This window comes from Saccostrea echinata, unplaced genomic scaffold (assembly GCF_033153115.1).
Source record: "Saccostrea echinata isolate AGI-Se365-2 ecotype Australia unplaced genomic scaffold, CSIRO_AGI_Sech_v1 ptg000029l, whole genome shotgun sequence".
Taxonomy (NCBI): Eukaryota; Metazoa; Mollusca; class Bivalvia; order Ostreida; family Ostreidae; genus Saccostrea; species Saccostrea echinata.
The window spans coordinates 32,284,020-32,310,563 of NW_026889778.1; the positions used below are offsets into that span (position 1 = coordinate 32,284,020).

A 26,544-nucleotide genomic window follows, 5' to 3' on the forward strand; every position below is an offset into this window, starting at 1 on the left:
ATCTGGAAAATCTAGGTCAGATCCAGCATCTGAAGCAAGTGTGGTAGTGTCCATCCCTAGATGCATCATCCATGCAAGTTTGGTTCAGGTAGGGCTTATAGTTACTTGGGAATGGACCTGCTCCAAAAACTTTAACCTGGTCACTCATCAGGAAAATCTAAGTCAGATCCAGCATCTGAAGCAAGTGTGGTAGTTTCCATCCCTAGATGCATCATCCATGCAAGTTTGGTCCAGGTAGGGCTTATAGTTACTTGGGAATGGACCTGCTCCAAAAACTTTAACCTGGTCACTCATCTGGAAAATCTAGGTCAGATCCAGCATCTGAAGCAAGTGTGGTAGTGTCCATCCCTAGATGCATCATCCATGCAAGTTTGGTTCAGGTAGGGCTTATAGTTACTTGGGAATGGACCTGCTCCAAAAACTTTAACCTGGTCACTCATCAGGAAAATCTAAGTCAGATCCAGCATCTGAAGCAAGTGTGGTAGTTTCCATCCCTAGATGCATCATCCATGCAAGTTTGGTCCAGGTAGGGCTTATAGTTACTTGGGAATGGACTTGCTCCTAAAACTTTAACCTGGGACGCCGACGCCAACGCCGGGGGTATAGCATAAGCTCATCTCGACTTCGTCGTGGTGAGCTAAAAATACAACCATTTATAAAGCAAACAGACATATATATACACATGCATATATGGTAATGAATGTATGTTTTTTATTTATCAAACGACTTATACTTGTATTCATGGTAATACCATTTTCATTTTTTTGTGGTGATGGGAAAATTACCTGTTTTAAATATACATACACATCATACCATACAACGTACTTTACATATCCATCATTTTTCAAGATTTTTTTTTTTTTAAATCATAGTACCATCAGATGTTCTTATACAAAAATCAGCATTACCAGAGGTTTTGAATAAATCAAATGATAAAAATCCTTGTGTTATCAGAAGAAAAAAATACAAAAATTACAAAACGTATAGTTTTAGCTTGTATTTTATCAAATTTTCTTTTAGAAGAGTTGTGTGTATCATTTACAGGCATTATTAAAGATTCACAAAGATCCTTCAATTATTGGAACTCTTTAATTATACAGGGAATAAGAAAATAAAGTTCAAATCTATGTGTCCTTCACCTATAATGTGAAAACTAAAATCAAGTATTGATTAAACTGTACATCTATAATTTCAGCAGCTAAAATAAAGGTACCAAAGAATATGTGGAATCTTCCTTAATGAGCCTCTGTTCCTGGACCAGCAGATTTGCTATTATATTGTTTTTCTTTAAATGTCTAACAATTGTCAATTATTCTATACAGAGAAAACTGGAGATTAGATGCTGTTTTTTTAATTAATCTACTATTGCTTTCTGATCTTATTACAGGTGTCTAGTCTATGTAGACATTGTTAATTATTTAACAGGTACAGATAGGTTCATGCGAGTCATACAATAGAATGTCAACTGGAAGTTTTAAAATACAGTGTCAACCCAAACAAATATTGTCAAAATTGTCATCACCGTGATCTACTTGTCTGATACATCTGCACTTCTATTATATGAACATAATGAAAGCAAAAACTTCTACAAAGGTATATATGTATATATAAATATTTACTCAATGATTCCTACATACTACTCAAATAATGAGAGATTTTACGACTGCAGCCACATGATGGTTTTATTGACTGCAATGTTATCTAATTACCAGCAGTTTCAAAATGATTTTGTCTTCGTCTATAGCTAGTCAATGAGTGTCAATACATCTCTACCTATTTTCTACCTTCTACAATTTAATTGTCACCTGTGCTAGCTAAGATCATCAGATCAATATTCAACAGAAACAATTCTACACACACTGCACACAACCATGATAACAGATTTGTTTCCTCAGATAAGAGATGTCTAGATGGGACACACATTTCTCGGAGACTGAACCAAAAAGGTGTACGATTTTTAGTGTTCCTGTACATCTGTTTTATAATGATGTAATTATCATACTATAATATTGTCTAGATCCCCATGGATACAGGGAAAATAACAAAGTGGCACAAGGCATAGAAAACAGGGCCTATTCTATGAATTAGTGTGAATTTGGCTTGGTAGAAAATCTCCTAGCTTCCACAGGAAATCTGTGGTCTTGCTTTGGGAGGAAGTTTCAATTTCCTGCCACCATCTTTAACAAATCTCCTTGAGAAACTTTTGAGATTCATGGCAATCTTTTCATATAATTGCCATGTACATGATGTAGGAGAAAGTTTATGCATTTGTCTTTTCAAATAATGCTACAAGTCAAGAGCTTTCGATGTTCACATAGGCACATACACACACATACACATTGTTAAAAAAAAACACACACACACAAAGAAAATAACATATTTCTTCCTCATATTCAATGAAACTGTTCACAGCATAAATTTAACTACAATCATTTCACAACTATTGAACTTAACATGTTCACAACAGAATCCTGTAATAGACATGAACATGATTAATCAATAATTATTTGTGTTTGGATAATCAACATGTACAACGACTGTCCAAAAAGTTCATGGACACATGCTATATTTTGTTTACATTACCGTAACCACAATGTCACGTGTAAGTGATAATATTTACATATATATACAATGATTATATTAAATACCAAGTATTTAAAATTAAGAGTGATGCACAATACTTTACGAGTGCTTTAAACATAAATACTTTGCATATGTATACAAGGGGCATTGCCTTATCCAAAATTATATGATGTACCAGAGTCATAACGTCAACATTATAAATACAAGATATCATTTTTTCATCAAACAGTGCTCTTCCACTTTATGCAATTTACATGAATGACTCTGACAAGTATGTGCTATTATATTTGAAAAGTAACTACATATTGTCTACTCCACTTACCGTATATACTCGCCTATAAGTCATATTTTTGGAAATCAAATTTTGGTCCAAAATCTATGTCCGACTTATAAACAAGTCTTAGAAAATTCGGTATTTTTCTTTAAGGAGAAATATAAATTTTATAATAATTCAAATTATAATTGTTTATAAAGGTCAGGACTTAATATAATGCTGGAATGGAAGATATGTTTAGCATATGCATAAAACACAAATGCTTACAAATCTAAATGATCTTAATATATTTGTGGAAATTGTTAATAAAAGATCAAATGGTGATCTCACATCCCAAATCTTATTTTGAAACTCAGGTAATTTCAATAAAATATTGATCTGAAATCGGTTAAAGATGCTGGCAAAAAACTGTACCGACTTATAAGTGGGTCAATTGCAAATTCCTCCAAAATAATCTGAAAAAATAAGACTTAGAGGCTAACCAATTTATAGGAGAGTATATTTGGTATATTGTAATCACTCATTTTGAAATATCTCTTATTTTGAAGTAAAAATAAATCCCCAGTCTCAGTTTCTCATTATCTTTGCAATAAAATATCAGTTAAATTGCTCCAGACAAGAATTTAAACAGAGAGGCTATTTTTGACCTTGACCCTTGACCTAGAAACTTCATTAAAGTTCACTGCACATCCGTTGACCAGTGGCACTCTGTGAGTGAAGTTTGAGCCACATTGGACCGAAAGGAGAGAAGATATGCTCTGGACAAGGATTTTTCACCTTAACCTTAGACCTAGAAACATGGTTCAAGGTCACTGCACACCCTTCACCCAAATACACTCTGTGGGTGAAGTATGAGCCAGATTGGGCCAAGGAGAGAGAAGATATGCTCCGGAAAAGAGATCTCAGACAAACAGAAGGACACATGGATGGAAGGACGGACGGACAGACTGATAGGGCGCCCGCAGAGTGGGGCCCTAATAAAATTGTTGCACAAATCCTATGCACTTTCTCATTTGATAAAAATTTAAGGAAATTTACACTGGACTTTGAATTTTACCATGTTTCAACTCAAAACTTTCCAATTAGTAACTAAACTGCACTGTCAACATTTGCACAGCAATATCATAAATCCTTGGAATATCTTGCTTCTTTTTATACCTTGTTTCTGTAAAACAAAACTAGAACTGTCCAAAAGGGACAAATACCCCCCGCTGGGTTTTTCAGAGCAGGTACCAAATCACTGATGTTTTCTAGATGTGAGAGGTGTTCACAATTTGCTTAAACATTTAGAATGAAAATTCAATTACTCATTATATTTTTTTAATGAATGAAACTAAGGTGAAGCCTATTAAAACATCAATACTAGTAATTACAGTGTTTTTTATTACATTGAAAAAATAGTTTGCAACTATCTGTCATCTTTGTGAGACATGACACTCTGCAAATTGATTGTTGAAAAAAAAAAAAATGATTAATTATACAAAATCAAATTGATCTTAATACCTTTATATCAAACTCATTTTAAAAATAAAAGGCTGGTTCCAGTAACTATGTATTTGACAGACATAAATTACAATTAAGAGACTTAGACAACAGAGATCTTTATTTCTTTCTGCCCAATTCCCAGGAGATATAGATAAGACCTGCTTGATCAGAGATGCCCTAACACTGAACTCATTAATTAATCCTTAACTGGATGCATGTCCACTCATTACTCCCAAGGGACAAATGGATTTACACTATCTGCTGTGTAATGTAAAAATTGTTTTTAATACTTTGTGATGTTTTTTTTTCAGTTCTAATGAGTAGTTTTAAGCTGTAGTTCACATTTTTGTACAGATGTTCTAGAAACTATGTCTCAAACCTTAGACATGAACCTGAAATGACTAAGTCAATAAAAATGAAAAGAAAAACACCTGTAAAATGCAGAAAAATGATCAAATAATGTTGAAAATACCAGGTGCACATCTTCATATGGTAAATAATAAGTGTACAAATTTTCATACAAATCTATGCAGTAGTCTCTGGGAACAGATCCGGACAAAACCACATAATAAAAATGAAAAAAAAAAAACCACCTGTAAAATCAAAAAAAAAAATTATCCAATCATGATGAAAATACCAGGTGCACACCTTCATATGGTGAATAATAAGTGTACAAATTTTCAGACAAATCCTTGCAACAGTTTCCAAGAAATGGTCCGGACAAAATCTTGTCTACAGACAGACTGACATGCTGATTTCAGTACAACTCCCCTAAACTTCGTTTGCGGGGGTATAAATAAGGTATGCCTTTGTGCCAAAGCTATTTTGTTGATGTTCCTTATAACTTGTGTAGTAGAGAATGATGACATCACAATGTCATCATAAAGTGTACTGGCAATCACGTCCTGGGTACCAAGTTTATATTAGAAAACAAGTTTTAACTTTTTCTGTACGAACAGCCCTTAGAAATGTGTATACGCAGCCTTAACGCACTTGTGTTGAAATTGGCCCAGTGGTTCTGCAGAAGATGAACTTAGTAGTTTTTCATGCAATAATAAACATGTTAAATAAAATCCCTTCTATAGATACCCTCACAACATAATCACTTACTGCTCTCTCTGGGTATCCAAACTCAATTTTCAGTTGTCCCATGGCCCGAATTATTGCAATCATAGATTGGATTGTGTTACTGTAAACCACTGGTTTGTACTGTAAACATTCTTCTTGTGAATACCCTTTTTCATGGATAATTCTACAAAATGATAAAATCATTTAATCCTAATAGCATTTCATTTTGATAATATTTAAGAAATAAATAACAAGGTTAAAAGGTTCTCTGGGAAATAAACTTGGTTGGTCATGTGATCAAATCCTGTGAAGCTCGAAGGGCTTTTCAGTAGATTTGATCCTGTGACCATCCAAATTCATTTCCCAGTGAATTTTTAACCTTGCTATCTATTACTTATATTGCCATTTGAGACGAATATTCAAATAAAAATATTAAACAAATATGAAACACAGTGATCTAGCAGTTATTTGGTCAAGGAAGTTCACAGCTCCAACATTTGAATGTTTACGTCGAGTTTACATTGACATTTAGCAATCAAGTTCAGGAAATCAATTATTTACCTTTAACATCGCTATCAAGTTAGAAGTTTCTCTGTCAGTAACAGAAATTTGTAGGCAAACTATCATCTTTCCATGTGATTCGTTCACGCTATGACCTCTGACCCCATAATAACTTCATACAGAATTGAATATATTTTCTCTTCAATACTGTACTTCACCAGAATTTCGTGACACCTTATTTTTGCAAGATAATAGCATTGAATTTAAAATTTTTTCACGAATTCTGGTTATTGTGCTAAATAATCTTTAATAATACTATTATACACAAGAACTTTATTTTTGCGAGCAGACTGCTTTGTGTAATAAAGTTCTCGCAAATTAAGTGATTTACAGTAAGTCTAAGGAAAATATTTGCAAATATAAATATTTTAATAAAACAGTGTATTATTTGAATTTGGAATTATTTTGATTATTGGAATTTGGGGTTTTCAAGAAAAAAGCCCTTAGTCAGACTAACTTAGACAACTAACAAGAATTTCCATTTCTTTTTGTGTTAGTCTTAACTAACTTAGTTAACTAACAATAATTTTTCTAATAAATGTTGGGTTAGTCTTAACTAACTTAGCCAACTAACAAGAAATATTCTAATAAATGTTGGGTTATTATATAGTAATACCACTAATAATATGTTTGAATTCATTCTTTCTCTTTAATTTATAATGATTTTGTGTTTATCAATTTTATTTTTCTTATATAATGTTGTTTGTGCTGGTGTTCTTTTTTATTTGGACTTTATTTTGTGGACTTGGCCTAAAACCAAGGCTTAGTCAGTGTTTGTTCAGTCTAAGCAGGGTTAGTTAGCGCACGCGCACCATAGGGGTTAGTTGTGCCAGGCATGACTAACCCCCTCGAGCCTTCAACACTACAACAATAAAAAACGTCCCAAAATCATTTCAACATCCGTGTTCTGAATATTATGCAGTCTTTGCACTCAAGATATTCAAGAATCCTCACCAACATGCGTAATTTTCGTAATTTCTATCGTAAGTCATTTCACTGGGCGTGTCATTTCAACGTTCTCGAATTTTTCACTAACCTTGCAGTTTACATTCGAAAAATCCCACCTGTCGCGTCAAGGAAATGCTGTAGTAAATAAAAAATGTTAACAATACGATTACATGCGTTGAAAATACGGCAAAATACGAAGTAATGTAGCTGCCTTCGTCCTAAACACAGCCACTGCAGACACAACTCGGCGTCACTTCCGCTGTGACGTCATATTCACTCCCTGCACTGAGTGAGAGTATGTAGGTGGATCCAAGCGTAACGGGAATTGCAATTTCATTCGTAACATACTTAAGACGGTGTTAGGCAATAATTTATCCAATGTTAATAAAGGCATACACATAGAGACTTGTAATGAAAAGTTCTCGAAACTCTATCACGCATAATTTAGTTTTAATGCACAATAAATTATCTTTCAGTGTTTCAGTTTTTATTGCAGCCAATATATATCACAGGTATTTCTGTCCTTCTAAGTGTTCACTTTCCATCTTTTGTTCACTCGTTTTCAATGTTGAGTTTTCCTTGGTGAAGGTTGTTTAAATTTAGGTAAAATAAGTCAGTTGAAAAATTTTAAAATATGCTAAATACGGGATTTATGAAGGGGTTAAACCCCTGTGGAAAATTATGTTTTATGTCAGAAATACAACCACCTACTTTCATGTTTCAAAAATAAATAAATAAATAAAAAATATTCATAAAGTTGATTTGACTTTTGTAGAAATATCACCAAGTACATGTGTAAGATGCAGTGATTGCAACTAAATCTGAAAAATATGGTATTACATCTATAACTACACGTACTTTGCCAATCTTTCGAAAATAATAGCAAATATCTTGTTTTAATAACCTTGCTCCAGAGATAAAATATTTCAATAAAAGAAAAAAGGTAGAGGAAATATATTAAAAGCATGTTTAATATTGTAGGTACATTGTATTACGGATTTTTTCCCCTTGCGATAGAATGTGACCGGTGCCATATGCGGAACCAGGAATTTTTGGAGGAAAGGGGTTGGGATGTGTCCATCCTTTAAAAAATCGACCCCCCAAAAAAGAATGGGGCATCTTTTTATTTACTGGGTACAGTAACTTTATCTGACAATTCGCATTATTTCATACAAGTGTACACAGTGTCTTGCAAGGGTATACGTATTTATATGCAGTTACAACTTAAAAGGAGGCTGAGTTTCCGGGGGGGGGGGGGGGGGGGGGGGGGTAAGATCATCTTTGAGTTACTTTACTTTGTAAATTTAATAACCAAGCCCATAGCAACGGTTTCAAAGTGAAAGGGGGTCAACTTCCAAAAAAAAAATCTGACAAGCAAAAAAAAAAAAAAAAACCAAAAAAAAAAAAAACAACAAACAAACAACAACAACAAAAACCCCTTAACTGACCAATAAATGTGTGTGGGGTGGGGGGCACCTTCCCAAAATAAACTGACAAAGCAAAAAAAATAAACAAAATATTAAAACAAACCACCCCCCCCCCCCCAATTTACTGCCCAAATCCTGGAATTTGCCGGTGCTCAACCTTACATGCAGCAACAAAAAGGGGGGGGGGGGGCAAACAGCATCTAAAGGTAAACTTTCTATAGCTAAATACTATACTCAGAAAAAAAAATGGGGAGGGGGGCGCCCCACCCCCGCGTTTTACGGGCCTGATAACTGAAAATTCAAAATGGGGTCCGGATCTACTACCCTCTTGATCCGCACATGGGTGCAATTGATCTACCATTTTAAATTCTTCACAAACCAATGTGACTAACAATGTTTATGTATGATTCTGACTATAAAAGAGAATATACTGAGTGAGGAAGTACACTTCCTCGTTGGTTATTACTAAAACGCGGAACGGAAAGTGGAACGGAACGGAAAACAGAATATATGATGCCTTGATAATATATACAGTGATCCCTTGATAATATATAAAATATACTAAAACGATATACATTATATATGTTGTTAATATTTAACCTTGATTATCAAGAACGAGTTGATTTATTCATATCTATTCTCATATGAAGATTCCTGTACAAAAACGGAAAGCGGAACGGAACGGAAAACAGAAAATATAATACCAGTTTTAATCCCTTGAAAATATATACCAAACCGATATACATTACATACATGTATGTTGTTCATATTGAACCTTGATTATCAAGAACGAATTGATTTATTCATGTTTATTCTCATATGAAGATTCCTGTACAAAAAGCAAAGCATAGGGTATACTGAAAACACAAAATATAATGCGGTACACATGGTACATATACATGTATATCATAAATTATTATATGATTGAATAATTCTCATCTCTGATTGGCTGAGATCCAACAATGTTAGAAAAATACTATGTTAAATTGACATGCACGTGATCTTCCAGGTCAGTATAAAGAATTATTTATTCTACATTGGACCAGAAATAGATAGGGAAATTCCAAATCGATGAAAACAGTTTTGGAAAATTATTTCACTTGCACTTGACATCCACTCATATGACCATAACATTAAGGCACATAGATTCTTGGGTAAGAGGTCGGGGGTGGGAGGTTGCAGGAGGCCTGCCCCTCTCCCCACCTTTTCAGAATGTTAAGTTTTTATTTAAATTCTAAGGATAAAAAAATTCAATGAAAGCCCCCCCCTCCCCCCCCCCATCCCCTCGAAAAAGTTTATGGACCTTTACATTCCACCAAACAAAATTTTGATTTGAGATAATTCTTTTCCTTTTTCCTTTTTTTAAGGGGGGGGGGGGGGGCTAGTCAAAGATTTGTTTTCAGGTTAGTCGTCATTTTCCCCCCTTTAAATGCCCCCTTTTTCAAAATCAATCGTATATATGTGCCTGACATTTATTTTTTCTACATAGCACCTAAACTAGAACAAAAAATTCTTTTTAAGCCCGTTTCTTTCGTTATGTTCGGCTAGTACTTCAGTAGATGTGAACAAGTAAGATGGCACTGATTGCTTAATAGTGTGTGTCATTTAATCATTGAATCATATAATAAAACAATTGTTGCTTTTTTTCGGTCAATACGATGATTTAGCCACCTTCGAAGTACAATACTCACCTCGCCCTTCGGACTCGGTGAATATTGTACTCCTCAGGTGTCTAAATCCTCGTATTGACTTCAAAGCAATAATTGTATAACATTGTGGTAAAATATGAGTGAAGTAACTTTTTAAAAGACCACTCTGATCAAAATGAATGGCCAGTATTCGATATTTCTACGGGCGAACACAGCCTAATTTTCGATACACAGGCTCCAAAAGCTCCAAAAGCGTGGATAACCATGATATCGTACAGCTCTGCATCCCCATCCCCCATATTTGGCCAAATTGTGAAACCAGAAAAACAACACAGTATAACATTGAAATTGTTATGATGGAGGAATCACACATTTTCCAGAAAATGCACTCTTGCATGAAGAAAGCATAGGCGTCGGAAGCAAATTGAAAGTGGGGGGCTAATTGAAAAAGAAAAACATTTCAAACCGGAAAAATAACTTGACAAGCAAAAAAAGGGGAAAATTAAAAATTGTCCAAACCCAAAAATCTTAGGGGAGGGTTAGGATTGAACTTCTTTCAGTACCATTTTTTTTCAAACGCTACCACTTACCCTTCTTTGATTACACTCCAATGTGCCTGTTGAAAGTGGGGGGGGGGGGGGGGGTGCTAAACCTACGCCCGAATGTTCAATGCCTTTATTATGTCTATCTTTGCAAGAAAAGTGGGGGGGGGGGGGCTAAGCCCCCATAGCCGCCCCCCCCATCCATGGTTCGTTACGCCTCTGAAAAGGACGTTTGAATTCTACTCGTCAGGATGAAATATGCAGAATTATTCTGGCTCGGTGAATATTGTATTCCTCAGGTGGCTAAATCATCGTATTGACCGAGAAAACAGCAATAAAACAATATATAATGTACTTCTCATATTATATACAGTATATTCATCGTAATATGTAGTATTTCTTTTATGATTGTGATGATATTTAAATATTATGCCAAATCCTTTCAGCATTACGTCCGTACGGTATATTTTGCATTTTGTTATGATGTAGACACAGTATTATATACAGTGCTTTCTTTTCTATTTCTTTTTTCTATTTTCAGTGTCTATGATCATTCGGAACTCTCTGTTAATGTTCGGTTCCTCTTTTTATCGACCTCGAGAACTTTGGCCCTATTCCTGTTAAGTAAAATAAATTCACGCATATTTTCATCTGAAGTTTGACAGAAGAGCACCTAGATTCTTCAGTTTGCTCTACAATGTTGAGGAGGTCAAACGGTCCAAGATAAAGCTGCTTTTTAAGATAAATATCCAGCTAGGGTCACAATACTTGCAAATTTTGAGTTCGTAAGAAATACACATGTGAGCATCTTACAGAGGACAAATGTTGACATCATGACCCAAAGATCATACATGAAAATCTCACACAATCCTCACTGTGGTGATGACCTAGGATTCCGAAAAATATCTGTACGAGGAAATTTAAATATTACTGTTGATAATGTATTGTCATATTGATGTTTGGGAGCGGATCCAAAAAAGGTGTTACTGAAGCTCCATGCACGAGTCCTATGTGGATTTAAAGGTGCTTGGACACAGATTTGAAGTTAATATTTTCTCAAGTTTTTGGTATAATATCATGACTTATATGTTGCAATAGCATTTCAAACGGAAATAAAATAAAACTTATTTTATCTGGAAATTATTGAAACTACAAATTTCGGGACGCGTTTGATTGAAACATCCTAGCACTTTCATAAAACAAACTTTATCCTTAATGCTTAAGAAAAGTAAAATTTTTGTTGTGTATTAATGAAATATATTCAAACTATAATCCAGAAAATTCAGAGTGGAAATGTAAGAAAGCAAAACCAATTCACCAGTACTGTCAGTCCGTTCTCAGTGATGTGTTCAGAGTTTAACAAATTGAACACACCCGGTGAAACGTTAAACATTAACAATAACAGAGCTCTTGCCCTGATTACAAAAACAGTTTACGTTTCACGGGTTTTGCTTTCTCACATTTCTACTCTTTATTTTCTGGATTATAGTTTAATATTTTTCATAAAATATATTTGTTATATAATACAGGATTTTTGCATCCCTAATATGAACACAGGCACGCTCCCTGTATTACACACCCTGTATCAGCACCCTATATTTCACCCTTTATCAGACCCTTTATTACACCTTTCCGGAACACCTCTGTATTTTTCATTCGGAGTACTTCGGATCTTTTCCTATTTCTTTCCAAAGTTTATTCAAATTGTAATTTTATTTCATCAGACATATTATGTTATTCAAAATAATCATTTGTTTGATTTATAATAATTTCATTTCGTATCGCTGAATGCATTTATATGCCTTTAAAAAAGATTGAGAAACGGAAATTCAACAAAAACACAACACATTCAATTATTAAAAATTCAGTAATTAATTTACAAGTTTATATATGATTTTTAGGACACTATTTTCAAATATATAATAAAAACAACAATACAAGACAAAATCTGTATCACACCCCATATCAACCCTCGACCAATATCAGCCCTCTGGCCTTCGGCCCTCGGGCTGATATTGGAGTCTCGGGATGATATGGGGTGTGATACAGATTTTGCCATGTATTATTTAAGGAATCACTGTCTAGTTAGTAGAGTATGCCAGGGCATCAACGATAGTTGGAAACGTGGGATAATTTGCATAATGGGCCAAGCCCGTTATGCATAAATTATCCCACGTTTCCAACTATCGTTGATGTCCCTGGCATACTCTACTAACAAGACAGTGATTCCTTATATTTCCATTTCATTGTGAAATAAAATTGTAAATTTAGATTTTAAAAATGTAGATTAATAGATTTAAATTACGTGAGGCCTCACATGTCAATTTCAATAGTCCCCGCCCACTGACGTCAAACACAAAGACAGCCGCACGAGATTTACATGCATATTAGGCCTTCTTAGAGTCAGACACAAAGACAGCCGCACGAGAATTACATGCATATATTAGGCCTTCTTAGCTCCTGACATTTCGCTTGGCGAAATTTGCATTCGAGTGGAATGATCAAGAAATCAACTCTTCTAACTTTCAAAGGGTTATCACAGAGAAAACAAATCGAAATGGAAATATTCTCTATTTAATGCACAACAAAATTTCTACTTTTCTTAAGTATTGAGGATAAAGTTTACTTTGTGAAAGTGCATAGATGTGTCAATCAAACGCGTCCCGAAATTTGTAGTTTCAATAATTTCCAGACAAAATAAGTTTTTTTTAACTTTATTTCCATGTGAAATGCTATAAAACATATAAGTCATGATATTATACCGAAAATTTCAATCACCTTTAATAGCAACCAAAATTATAGGGTGCCCCCATATCGAGAATGAAGATCATGTGTTCAACAAAAGACCGGGAATTCTAGGGCTGAAAAAAGTTGTCTTAAGTTTGTGATGTAACTGATGTTATGTACTTTTTTAATTACTTAGTATCATCCCTAAATTTGTTATTACAGTATCCGCAAAATATATTCACATATAAATTGTTCTTGAAATCAAACAAAGGTATACGTACTACAATACTGTGTCATTCATGACCATTGACACTAGAAATACATACATTCAGTTGTTGCATTACCTTTTTATTGTCCTTTACATGTAGTTTTCATATTGTACAACGTGCGAAGGGGGGTGGGGGTGGGGGGTCCACATCCATACAGTGTCAATTCTCCGGGACTACTTTTCCCTTACGAATAATTATATGGAGTTGTAGCGTAACGTAATACTAAGCTGTCTGGAGCTTATACATGTGTTAAAAAATTGTTACGAATTTCCGGATAATAAATATTGAAATAAAAAATGTTGGAAGTAAATTTTGTTTGAGTATGCCTCAGCTGCAATTAACACATTTTTTTTTTCAAAGCTTCTCACTTATTGTGATGTCCATTATTTACCGCGCCAGTCCATGTGCTGATCCAGGAATCTTTTCAAGGGGTGAGATCCACAGCAACCAAAACAAATGCCGGACTAAGAAATTTGTTGACAAGCATAAAAGAGAGACAAGAAAAGACTTGTCAAAACATGAAAAACCTTTTTTCGTGAAAGAAAGGGGGGGGGGGGGGGTTATTACCGTAACTAAGGATAAATTACTTTCATAATGTACATGTATGCATGGCTCTCCTTACTATATTACCAGGGGTCCGTGTTTCCTAGGGGTGTCGGGTGTCTCCAAGGTTTTCAATCTCTTTCGTTTTACAGAAATTTGAAAACTCTTCATATCCGGAGAATCTGCGGAATCATCACATGACATTATATCAAATAAATGTAAAAACAGGCCATTGCAATTTTTGAGGTTCTTATTCATTGTTTAAAAAAAAACAACTTTTGGACCTAAGGTATTTACTTGTAGGAAAGTTTTCTTTGGCCGAAGTATATTACTACAGTATAGATATAGTATATAAATGTCTCCCTTTTCCTCGATACAGCTAATTCATCGGTATAATATGACATATCAAAACAAAATGAACACATATCGGCGTTTTTTCATTATTTATATTACTTACCACTGGGGGATTTAAGGGGGAGGGGGAGCGCGCAGGCCCCCTTCTAAAATTTTCAAAGTATGACATGACTAATATTAATAATGCCATACTTGGTTTTATAATTAATGGTCAATTTAAAAAATGGTAATTTTATTTAATGACCAAGTATCGGTTTTCTTAAAAATCAAGTCTGAAAACCTTGCATTCCCTAGGCTATAAATATTATCTCATAATTATTCAAACTGGAAAACGTCCCCCCCCCAATCACAAATCCTGTATTCCCCCATGCTTATAATTATAAGATATATGAATTGTCCTAGACCTAGCTATAAGTCTGCGATTTCTTTAGCTACTTTATGACGTAACAATAAAGTAAACGTCACTTTTGATACCAAAGTTCAAGATTTGCACCCTAAATTGCGTCTCTTAACTGACAGTGAAATGAATAGGTGGATCACAGATCTTCAATTTTTTCGTTGCTTTTTTTAGCACTAAAACATAATAGTATCATTTCCTCCTGTGATATGTTGCCACTATCTTTAAGGAGTATCTCTCTACAATATCAGATTTTATTCTTGCATCAAAATAAATATTCTTGAACTGACATATTTTTCATCTTTATGAAAACAACATTCACCAAGGAAAAAACAAACTCAACAATAAATACGAGTGAACAAAAGATGAAAAGTGAACGATTAGAAGAACAGAAATACCTGTAATATTAGCTGCAAAAGAAAGATAAATTTATTGTGCATTAAAACTAAATTATGCGTGATAGAGTTTCGAGAACTTTTCATTACAAGTCTCTATGTGTATGCCTTTATTAACATTGGATAAATTATTGCCTAACAGCGTCTTAAGTATGTTACGAATGAAATTGCAATTCCCTTTACACTTGGATCCACCTACATACTCTCATTCAGTGCAGGGAGTGAATATGACGTCAAAGCGGAAGTGACGCCGAGTTGTGTCTGCAGTGGCTGTGTTTAGGACGAAGGCAGCTACATTACTTCGTATTTTGCCGTATTTTCAACGCATGTAATCGTATTGTTAACATTTTTTATTTACTACAGCATTTCCTCGGCGATATTGACGCGACAGGTGGGATTTTTCGAATGTAAACTGCAAGGTTAGTGAAAAATTCGAGAACGTTGAAATGACACGCCCAGTGAAATGACTTACGATAGAAATTACGAAAATTACGCATGTTGGTGAGGATTCTTGAATATCTTGAGTGCAAAGACTGCATATTATTCAGAACACGGATGTTGAAATGATTTTGGGACGTTTTTTATTGTTGTAGTGTTGAAGGCTCGAGGGGGTTAGTCATGCCTGGCACAACTAACCCCTATGGTGCGCGTGCGCTAACTAACCCTGCTGAGACTGAACAAACACTGAATAAGCCTTGGTTTTAGGCCAAGTCCACAAAATAAAGTCCAAATAAAAAAGAACACCAGCACAAACAACATTATATAAGAAAAATAAAATTGATAAACACAAAATCATTATAAATTAAAGAGAAAGAATGAATTCAAACATATTATTAGTGGTATTACTATATAATAACCCAACATTTATTAGAATATTTCTTGTTAGTTGGCTAAGTTAGTTAAGACTAACCCAACATTTATTAGAAAAATTATTGTTAGTTAACTAAGTTAAGACTAACACAAAAAGAAATGGAAATTCTTGTTAGTTGTCTAAGTTAGTCTGACTAAGGGCTTTTTTCTTGAAAACCCCAAATTCCAATAATCAAAATAATTCCAAATTCAAATAATACACTGTTATAAGTACTATCATATATACTCGCCTATAAGTTGGTCCGCTTATAAGTCGGTTGTATTTCTCAGATTAATTTGGAAGAATTATCCATTGACCCACTTATTTTGTAAGAATCTGCAGCTAATTTCACATTAATAATCTATTGTATTTACCAGTGTTTCAAAGTATATTTAGGCATAAGACATCGATATATTTGATCTTTTATTAACAATTAAAACAAATACAAAATCATTTAAGTCTCTAAGTACTTGTATTATATGCATGTGGTAACCTTAGATCTTCATTTCTTGCATTAGATCAATCTCCGATCTTTATAAACGATTATTGCTGGAGTTATTACAATATTACTATATTTCCTCTTCCAGAAAATTCCATTTTTTGTAGGACTCGCCTATAAGTCAAACCTTGACTTTTGGTTCGAAATTTAACTCCCAAAAATCAGACTTATAGGCGAGTATATAGTACGGTATATTTTGCATGTAGAGAACTGAGTGTAATCAAATCAAGCCTTAATAACTTACTTCATCTGTTTGACAATTGTGCTCTTCCCAGATTCCCCAGCACCTGAAAAAAAAGATAAAATATTGTTTCAGCAACACTACATACCGTATATACCTACCTATAAGTTGGTCCGTTTATAAGTCGGTTGTATTTTTTTAAGATCATGATGGAGGGATTTGCCATTGACACGCCTATAAGTTGGTACAATTTTTTGCCAGAATCGTTGACAATTTTAAGTCAATGCTCTAATGTTTTAACCTATGTTCAAATAATGTTTTGAGAAATGGTACCAAACTTTTATAGTTACGAAGTGCTCCAAGCCATTAGCCATATCTGTTGGGTTTTTTTTATTTATAAATGCTACACTTGATCTATTATTTGCAATTGTCATGATTATATTTTCATTCATTTATCTAAACAATTATCGTCTCTTGATTATCTGTATTCGCTTATCTTTTAATTTTCATTCATCATGTTCAAAAATTTGGATTTTTTAAATTACTGATCAAGTTCTCCCATTTAAAATAGCTATTGCATGGCTCAACATTAACTTTTTTTCCTACTTGTCCATTCGGACAAGTGACCAAGACATTTACTTGTCCGAACTTCAACTTCACTTGTCCGAAAAATTTTCAATAAAGATCTAATACTGTTAACTGAAAAACTAAAAATAAAGTCCATTACATGTGCATGATGTTATTTATAAATACAACAAACACATAAAAACAAAATTTTATCTAGAGATAAAACAGAATCCAAACTTCGTCAGTTCCATGCCTTTCCAGTACATGTAGTATGCAATTATTGAACTTCGATCCCGATCGAGTGTACTCAATTTCATAGCAATTTACATCGGGATCAAAGTTCGGTCTTTATGTACTGTTTCCGTCATAGGGACTTGAGACAATCTTAGCAAAATCGGGTATATAGTATAATAGGGCTCTACTATATACCCTGTGGTTTCCGTCAAGTGTAGCATTTATAAGTACCTGTAAACTTTCAACAGTCGTTCTTTTAAATATTTAGAGACTTATTTACATAAAAATGCACTTGTCCAATTGGACAAGTGCCCAGCAATATTCACTTGTCCATATTTTTTTTCCACTGGTACTGGACAAGCGGACAAGCGTTAATGTCGAGCCCTGTATTGAATCATTACTGTGTGGCAATCAAGATTTCTTATCCCTCTACGATCTGATGACAGTGTGACTATTATTGATTAAGAAAAGTTGGTTCACAGCATATTATATTTTAAGGGCCGGTACACATGATGAGCCTTGCCTTATAAGTTATAGAACTTAAGTTCTAGCCTTACTGTGTGTACAACCTTAATATACGGTTTTTCGAGCCTTACAAGTCTGACTTATGAATAGAGCACTGCTCTATTTGTTACTACAAGACTTAGCTGAAATTTTCTTCTCAACCAATGAAAATCATTCGCCCAAATGTCATTCTATATTTATCAAACCATACACGTGGGTATATTGAAGTAATAAAGTATTTTCGAATAACTAATTAAAATATCCACAAATGCCTCTGTTTAACCTCTTCCTCTTATTTTAAGAAGTGTGAATGTACTTGTTGGTATAATTATTACAAAGCCTAGTAATCTATTCTTCTATTTTAATGACCGAAAGCACTATTTATGGCTGGAAACACATGGGATTTATGGAAATATTGTATATAATCTTGTAAGTCTTGCCTTAACGTGTGGACACAAGAGCCATACGTCCTGCAAAACGTAAGGTTTTAGACTTATAAGGCAAGCCTTACTGTGTGTACCGGCCCTAAGATTCAAGTTTCAACTTAAACTCCCAAGCAAACATGCTTACTAGGTTACAATACTAGCAATCACTTGAAACTAAATTAACTGCAACTTACAAAAGGTCAATTGGACTTTCTTTCTCCAAAAAAAAAATCATTTAATAAAAAATTAGTTCCCTCAATTCTTACAATGTTAATTTCAATGTAATTTTTAATTTATGAATGTTATACTAAAGTCACTATTCTTTAAACCCTTTTCTGCATTAAATTTTCATGACAGAAGTTGATGAATAGTTTGGTGAGCAAAACATTTAAAAAAAGAATTTAAATCATCTCTAGATTTATCATTAGTTGAAATTCCCCTATTATACTGTGTAGGTAGTTGTATCTCTAGATCTATCATGTGTATTAAGTAGAAATCCCCCTATTATACTGTGTAGGTACTTGTACTCCCTACATGCCCTAAGTATTTACAACGATCACTCTAGCATGCAGTATACAATAATTAATCAGAAATTACAAATCGGCTTTAAGAAAGAAAAAATTTAAAAAAAAAAAAAAAACTAGGCCTACCATGAAAATATATGTCCAAGTTTTTTAAAGAATTACACAACTAAAAGCATTACAACTATCTGACTTGATTAATCTAGATGTCAATTCTGAATGCCCCCACTAACGAGCAATTTTTCAATATTTTGAAAGTCCATGAATATGAAAATACTAAAGGGTGGAAATGAAACAGAAATAAAAATATCACAATGCTGATTGAACTGTCAATACCATAGCATACTTTAGCTGCATGAAAATTGTGATTAACTTCAATCTCATTTTAAGAAAAGTCCAAAAATCACTGAATGATAAGAAATTTCCTTATAAAATGTATAAATCAACATAAATCATGCAATACGAACTTGATCTGTAAGTTATCAATATAAAGACGCACCAAAAATCAACTCATTATCTACAAGCACAGGAAAAAAAGTCCTGAAAACTAACACTGATGGAACGACAGAATGATGGATGGAAATGGGTTAACACTTTATGCCCCAACCATTTCATGACAAGGGCATAACAAGAGGCCCATGGGCCACATCGCTCACCTGAGCACATTGGCTTGGCAAAAGCACTAAATCAGTTCAGTATTGAAAAGATTAGCAAGGGGGGGGGGGGGGTTGAATTTTAAACTACCTTATGATGCTTCCATGTCAATATAACAAATGGCTTTGTTGTACTTGAGATTTTAAAAAAAAATTTCCCATATATTCCTTTGCAAAAATTTGATCCCCCATTGTGGCTCCTCCCTACCCCAGGGATCATTATTTGAACAAACTTGAATCTACACTACCTGAGGATGCTTCCATATCAATATGACTAAACATAGCTTTTCTGTTCTTGAGAAGAAATATTTTTTCTATATGTTCTTATGTAAAATTTTTGATCCCGCATTGTGGCCCAACCCTATCCCCGGGGGTCATCTTTTGAACAAACTTGAATCTACACTACCTAAGGATGCTTCCATATCAAAATGACTAGTCAGGGCTTTGCAGTTCTTCAGAAGAAGATATCTTCCTATATATTTCTATTTAAGAATTTGATCCTCCATTGTGGCCCCACCCTACCCCCAGGGGTCATGATTTGAACAAAACAGAATCTACCCAACATGCGGATGCTTCCATATAAATATGACTCATCATGGCTTTGCTGTTCCTAAGAAGAAGATTTTTAAAGGTTTTTCCTATATATTTCTATGTTAAACTCTGATCCTCCATTGTGGCCCCACCCTACCCCCGGGGGTCATGATTTGCATACATTTGAATCTACACTACCTGAGGATGCTTCCATATTAATATGACCAATCAGGGCTTTGCCTGTTTTTGAGAAGAAGATTTTTAAAGATTTTTCCTATATATTTCTATGTAAAACTTTGACAGTCCATTGTGGCCCCTCCCCACCCCCCGGGGGTCATGATTTGAAGAAACTTGAATCTACACTACCTGAGGATGCTTCCATATAAATATGACTCATCATGGCTTTGCTGTTCTTGAGAAGATTTTTAAAGGTTTTGCCTATATATTTCTATGTAAAACTTTGATCCTCCATTGTGGAACCGCCCTACCCCTGGGGATCATGATTTAAACAAACTTGAATTTACACTACCTGAGGATGCTTCCATATAAATATGACTCATAATGGCTTTGCTGTTCTTGAGAAGAAGATTTTTAAAAGTTTTTATGTGAATAAATTTAACAGTGTTGTTCATTTGGACAAGGAAATTTGAATCAAAGTTGATGTTTTGAAATTAAAATGCTCAGTTACGATTATATTCAAATCTAAGAGAGACTGATTATTTTCATGGACAAACATTTAATCAAATAATACAGTCAAACTTTAGTGTCTGGAACTCATTTAGATTGAGAACAAGAGGCCCATGGACCACAATGCTACAAAAAGTAGTGTCATGAGCCATAAATGTAATACAGTAAAACCTTGTTACCATGAACTCAACTGGACCATGAAAAAACTTCGAGATATCCGGGGATTCGAGATATCGAGGGTAAAATTGTTAAAGAATAAGTAGGTTGGGACTTCCAAATCACTTCAACATAACCATGGTATTCGAGATATTAGTGTTCGAGATACCGAAGTTTAGCTGTACATGTATGCTAGTTGGGTAGTTATCGAAGCCCTACCTTTAAAATTTGAAAGACTTAAAGGACTTATCGCATGATCTTTCAAAAATCGTAATTTCATGAAAAATATTATCTACAACCTTGTTTATTAAAATACTGAATACCATAAACGTTGTTGAAAGCATATTTTAAGAGATATTGAGAGTTGAAATTCAAATACGGCAATATGCATATTTCAATCGGATTTCAGCGAAATACTGCTCTGACGTCATAGGCGACAATTCAGTGATAGAGAGATGAGAATATGCACACTGTTTACGGAGTTATCAACGACAAATGCATCTTGATTACGAAAAATTCTGAAAAAATTAATTCCTAGCGTGCTTTTTAATTACTATAGAAACATTAACTAGTTCTAAGGTATAAGGCTTTTGTGATATTTTCATTTTTATTCGAAACATTTAGAATCTGTACAGCTCCGATTACGACAATGTTTCTTGATCGGAAAATTATTTTTCAAGACCGCAATCCTTTACAAAACATAAGTAAATTAATGTTATGCTAAAAACGAAGAATAAAAAAGATATACAATATTAAATTTGTGAATCAGATAAGTTAATACATGTGATAAGGTTACAAATCAAATTGTATTGTGATGGCTAGTTTCTTCGTCTTAACCGCGTCTCCTTCGATATCATCGCTGCTATTTTTACAATGTTAACAGATTTTTCAGATTTTTCCTTGCTGACAATTCTAAAATATAAGGTTGGATATTCAATTTCATATCGATAAAATCAGTGATTTAATCGTCCACAACGCAGAAAATTTAGGTTGTATCGCGTATATTTTAGTAAGATTAATGTGAAGAGCTGATCAGCCATTGTCGCCTTTGACGTCACAGGGTCACGTGATCGCTATCTAATTAACTTAGATTTTTAATTCAGGGGTTTTCATTTGAGTAATTAATTGGTTAATTACCGCAGTTTATCCGCAGTAAAAACACTAAATTCATAAACTGTGGTCAGAAGGAACGTTTTACGCTTTTAATTTCAAATAATTTAGAAACACGCGATAAGTCCTTTAATTAAATGGTTATGAGCATTTTTTTAAAGTAGGTTAAAGGTCAAGTGGACTGTAACAATGGTATTTTGTATAAAATGTCATGACATGTCTTTTGACAAACAATACATATGCTAAATAAAGCAGATTTAGCCATCAAAGGCCAAAAATATGCTGTTTATCAATGCTATGAAGTATTTTGAAATGTAGGTCAGTAGTTCAAAGAACACAGGTTCGGTAACCCTGGTATATTACAAAAGACATATACTGCCATACTGCCAAGCATTACTTGAGCAAATAAGAGATGTCTGTAAAACACTTATGCCCCCCTCCCCCCCCCCCCCAAGAAAATAATTGGAATTTTTCTAAGTCCAAAGGGCATAACTCTTTCAAAAATTGCTTATCGACCCAAAACCGAACTTGACCTAGATATTTTTATGATAAATCTGTATACCAAATTTTATTTCAGTATGTGCAACCTCTGTGAAGAAAATGAACGGAAACTGCAAATAATTGGAAAATTTTGAAGTCCAAGGGGCATAACTCTGTTAAAAATTGCTCGATCATCCCCAAAACAAAATTTTTCCTAGATATTCTTATGAAAATTCTGTATACCAAATTTCATTTCAGTAAGTGCAACCTCTGTGAAGAAAATGAATGGAAACTGCAAATAATTGGAAAAATTTGAAGTCCAAGGGGCATAACTCTGTCAAAAATTGCTCCGTCGTACCCAAAACAGAACTTGACCTAGATATTCTTATGATAAATCTGTTTACCAAATTTCATTTCAGTATGTGCAACATCTGCAAAGAAAATGAATGGAAACTGTTGGTGGACCGAAAGACCGACCAACAAACAGACAGCAGCAAAGCAATATGCCCTCCCTTCTTTGGAGGGGGGCATAATTCTCAAATCTAAGGTGTGACATATGGATAGACAAACAATCCCAGGGTAAAGATGGTAAAATGATCCCTAAGTCAGTGTGCTCTGATCTACAGGTGATATATACGGGTTTAAGGTCAGCTATTATACCACTGATCGTTGAAGTGTACTTCAAATCACTCAATAAGATACATTTGTGCACAGTGTTTTTATAAATATATATACAGGGTTTTGTGGAGTACAACCAATCACCTTGCAATGTGTCATTTTGCTTTACAGAAGGAATAATTTTATAATATGATGATTCTTTTATTTAGCACATTAAAAATGCATTTTATTTTCGTCATGAAATACTTTTTGATGTATGTACACAGAGACCATTAACAGAACATTTTAAAATATGTCTTTTCATGGTCAGGTGCTCGAAAAAATACCACTGTGTCCTAATTACAATACTACAAGAAATATCAGTTTTCATCTGTACAATTTCTTAATATTGTGTACATCTAGGCATCAAAACAGATACATTTTCTTTCAAAGATTTTAAAAAGAAAGCAATGGGTGCAGTGTCTCATACCCTCAGCACGATGCCAGATAAACCTGATAAAATCAAACAAGGTTTGTGCAAATATTTGTGTTACTAGCACGTGGTTGATTTCACATTTGTAATCATGTACTCGGAATGTCTTCTTCAAGTCAACTTTATGGAGACTTACCCAGCAATAAAAACTTGACTTCCTTCAGAGATCTTTTATAATCCTCCTGAATACTCTTGTTGATCTGTTTGGAGATTTTTGCAGCCTCTACAGCTTGTTTCTGTTCCTCAGACAAAACACAACCCATAATGGATTCCTAAACTCACGATTACAAACCAATTCTAAAGCAATGTGAAGTATAGTACTGTGTCACCAGAAATTTGTTAAATACTTCCTCAATGCATCAATAAAAACTGGTATGATTTCACTCTCTTAATAAACACTAGATCATACTGAATTCAATCCTCTAATGTAATAATACAAACTTGTAAACAGTAACAAGTTAAAACAAATATGTCCACATTCAAAATTTTTTTCTCTGTAACACTGATGTTTTTTTTTTTTTTAAATCAATCCTTCCTTTTACATTCTGGTTAAAGATCAATCCAAAAGTCACTGTCTACACATCATCTGTGGGCAAAGTTACGAAAGTCTACACATCAGCTGTGGGCAAAGTTAAAGAACTAAAAAGAACTTGAAAAAAAAATGTGGGTAAAACCAACAAAACACATATCAGAGACATCAGACACACTTGTCAGTTGACAATACAAATAGATATTATTGTAAACACCCTGGGTTCTTGAGCAAAATAACAGAATAGGCACAATACATAAATCCTCCTTTCAATGTCTTCATGGCATAGCTTTAACTTTAAAGAAGTCCAATTGTCCACGTATAATTCTTGTCATGGGTCTTTAAGCTTGGATTATTAATTATTCAAGCCTTTCGTGTTGCGATTTGCAAATTTAATACGTCTTTTGGTGAAGAATAAAAAAAAGAGTTGAGTATGAATAATCTTTTCTGTGATATAGCCTCTGAACTGACACAGTCAGATTTAATCGAGAGCCATCAAAAGATATGCAACAATAGAAAGGCTTGGCCCCAGCAAGAACCAGTAAATTAAAGGTCCCACCTGTCAATCAAACAAACTTGCTGGCTTCAATAATAATACCTTTTTATATAATGCAGAGATGAGGTATATTTTGACAATAGTAAGCAATGCAACAAAGGGTTCTATAGATATACAATTTCATATGTTGTTAAGGATACACCAAAGGCTTTTTTCAAGATTTTCAACAATTTTGAGATTTTTGGCTAAGAAAAAGAAGTTAATCACTGCTTTATAATGCATGTTAAATTCTTGGTAATTATGAAATGGTTTTCTAATTATTTAACAATAATGAAACATAAACACTACCACATGTGAATGTTCCGTTATTGAAGCCTCTGATTTGATCTGTGACTGCCTGCTCATGAACGATGCAATAAATCACTGTGACCACTTGGGGAATTCTTCACTAGCCACACAGAGGTTATCAGTAATTAAACTACAGGGACTCTAGATTTAGAGAAAGAGATCTAACAGATCACTGATGACCATAAAATAGGAGGTGGAGCTTAGCTCTTGCCATTTTGCCGGGAAATTTTTCTGATTCAGAATTGAACCTATTTTACTTAATTAAAAGCATCTAAATACAGAAAAGAACCTCCCATTCTTGTGAATATGCATAGGAAATATGGCTAAGTGACAGGTATCCAAAGCTGAATCTCCAAGGTGTCATATATTCCTAGCTTTGGCAGATTTTGTTGTGTAATGGGTTTTTGCCCTCTACTGTATTTTAGTAAGATCAGACAGTTTGTGGTATTATTTCAAAGGATTCAGCTCCCTTATTTATTGACCAATTTCTCTGAAAATTGGATGGGTTGCTTCTCAAATGTGTGTTCACAAAACAGTATCTCAGATTTTTGATATCTAGCTTAGTTTTGGAATTATTGAGGGAAATGTTAAATTAGGCTAATAAATTGGTAACATTGAAGGGCAAATGGCTGTAACTTTTGAATTAGAAGATTTATCAAAAATCTGAGATACGGTTTTTAAGTTCAATCTTTAATCTATCTTGAGGTAAAATGACCACTTTGAGGGGTTAAATACAAAAAAGTTGATTTATAAAATATTTATGCACTAAAATTTACATTAATATTTAAATAATTTTTAAATAAGTTACTAATTAAAGTTTAAATTAGGATAATTAAATAGTAATTTTAACAAGCTTTCAAATGATATATACTTTTATTATGTTATCTTTGATAATGAAAGAATTACATGCAAATTAATTTCTGGCATTTGGAAACCTTTGGTGTATCCTTAACAGTTCAGGGATTTTCCAATGCCCCATCTAGGGCTAAGTTTCGGCCTCATTCCTAACTGCAAAACCCCTTCTTTTCCCCCAGAAATCTCCCCTTTATTCCCAAGTTAGTCACATTTGATCATGATTAGAATATACTAAAACTAACGATATAAACATGTTAAGTGATTATACAATTCAAATCATTACAAAAAAAGCTTTTGCCAAAGGCAACATGAGATTGAGATTTTTAGAGCTGGGTAAATAAAGGACGGTGTAATATGCTTAAAGCCATGTGATTAGTTTGTTTATAGCCATGTGAAAAAAATGGTGTGGGTCCAAATTTCCTTCGGTAAAAACCAGAAGTCTCTGATGAGACTGTAGCTCTACTGGTCTTAATTTACTTAACAAAAGTAGAGAAAGGTAGCTTTTGGATTTGAAACAGCAATAAATAAAATTAATGCTCCTTAGTTTAGTCTCTTTCTGAGTCAAGTTTAATTGCAATTGGACAAAAATTGTAGTAGGAGTAACAT

General features: G+C 33.9%; 1 protein-coding gene across 2 annotated transcripts in view; it reads right to left on the reverse strand.

The window, feature by feature from the left end:
* LOC133195817 (guanine nucleotide-binding protein G(i) subunit alpha) overlaps window positions 1-26,544 on the reverse strand; it is an 82,720-nt gene that overhangs the window by 36,927 nt on the left and 19,249 nt on the right. The window contains exons 1-3 of one of the 2 annotated variants that reach the window (XM_061331768.1): window positions 23,847-23,988; window positions 16,816-16,858; window positions 5,453-5,594 (exon numbers count right to left, since the gene is read on the reverse strand). In XM_061331768.1, coding sequence (XP_061187752.1) covers window positions 5,453-5,594; window positions 16,816-16,858; window positions 23,847-23,973 — 312 coding nt within the window. In that variant the 5' untranslated portion in view covers window positions 23,974-23,988. Of the gene's footprint in view, window positions 1-5,452; window positions 5,595-16,815; window positions 16,859-23,846; window positions 23,989-26,544 lie in introns of those variants that run through there. The other variant, XM_061331769.1, reaches the window with a different exon arrangement.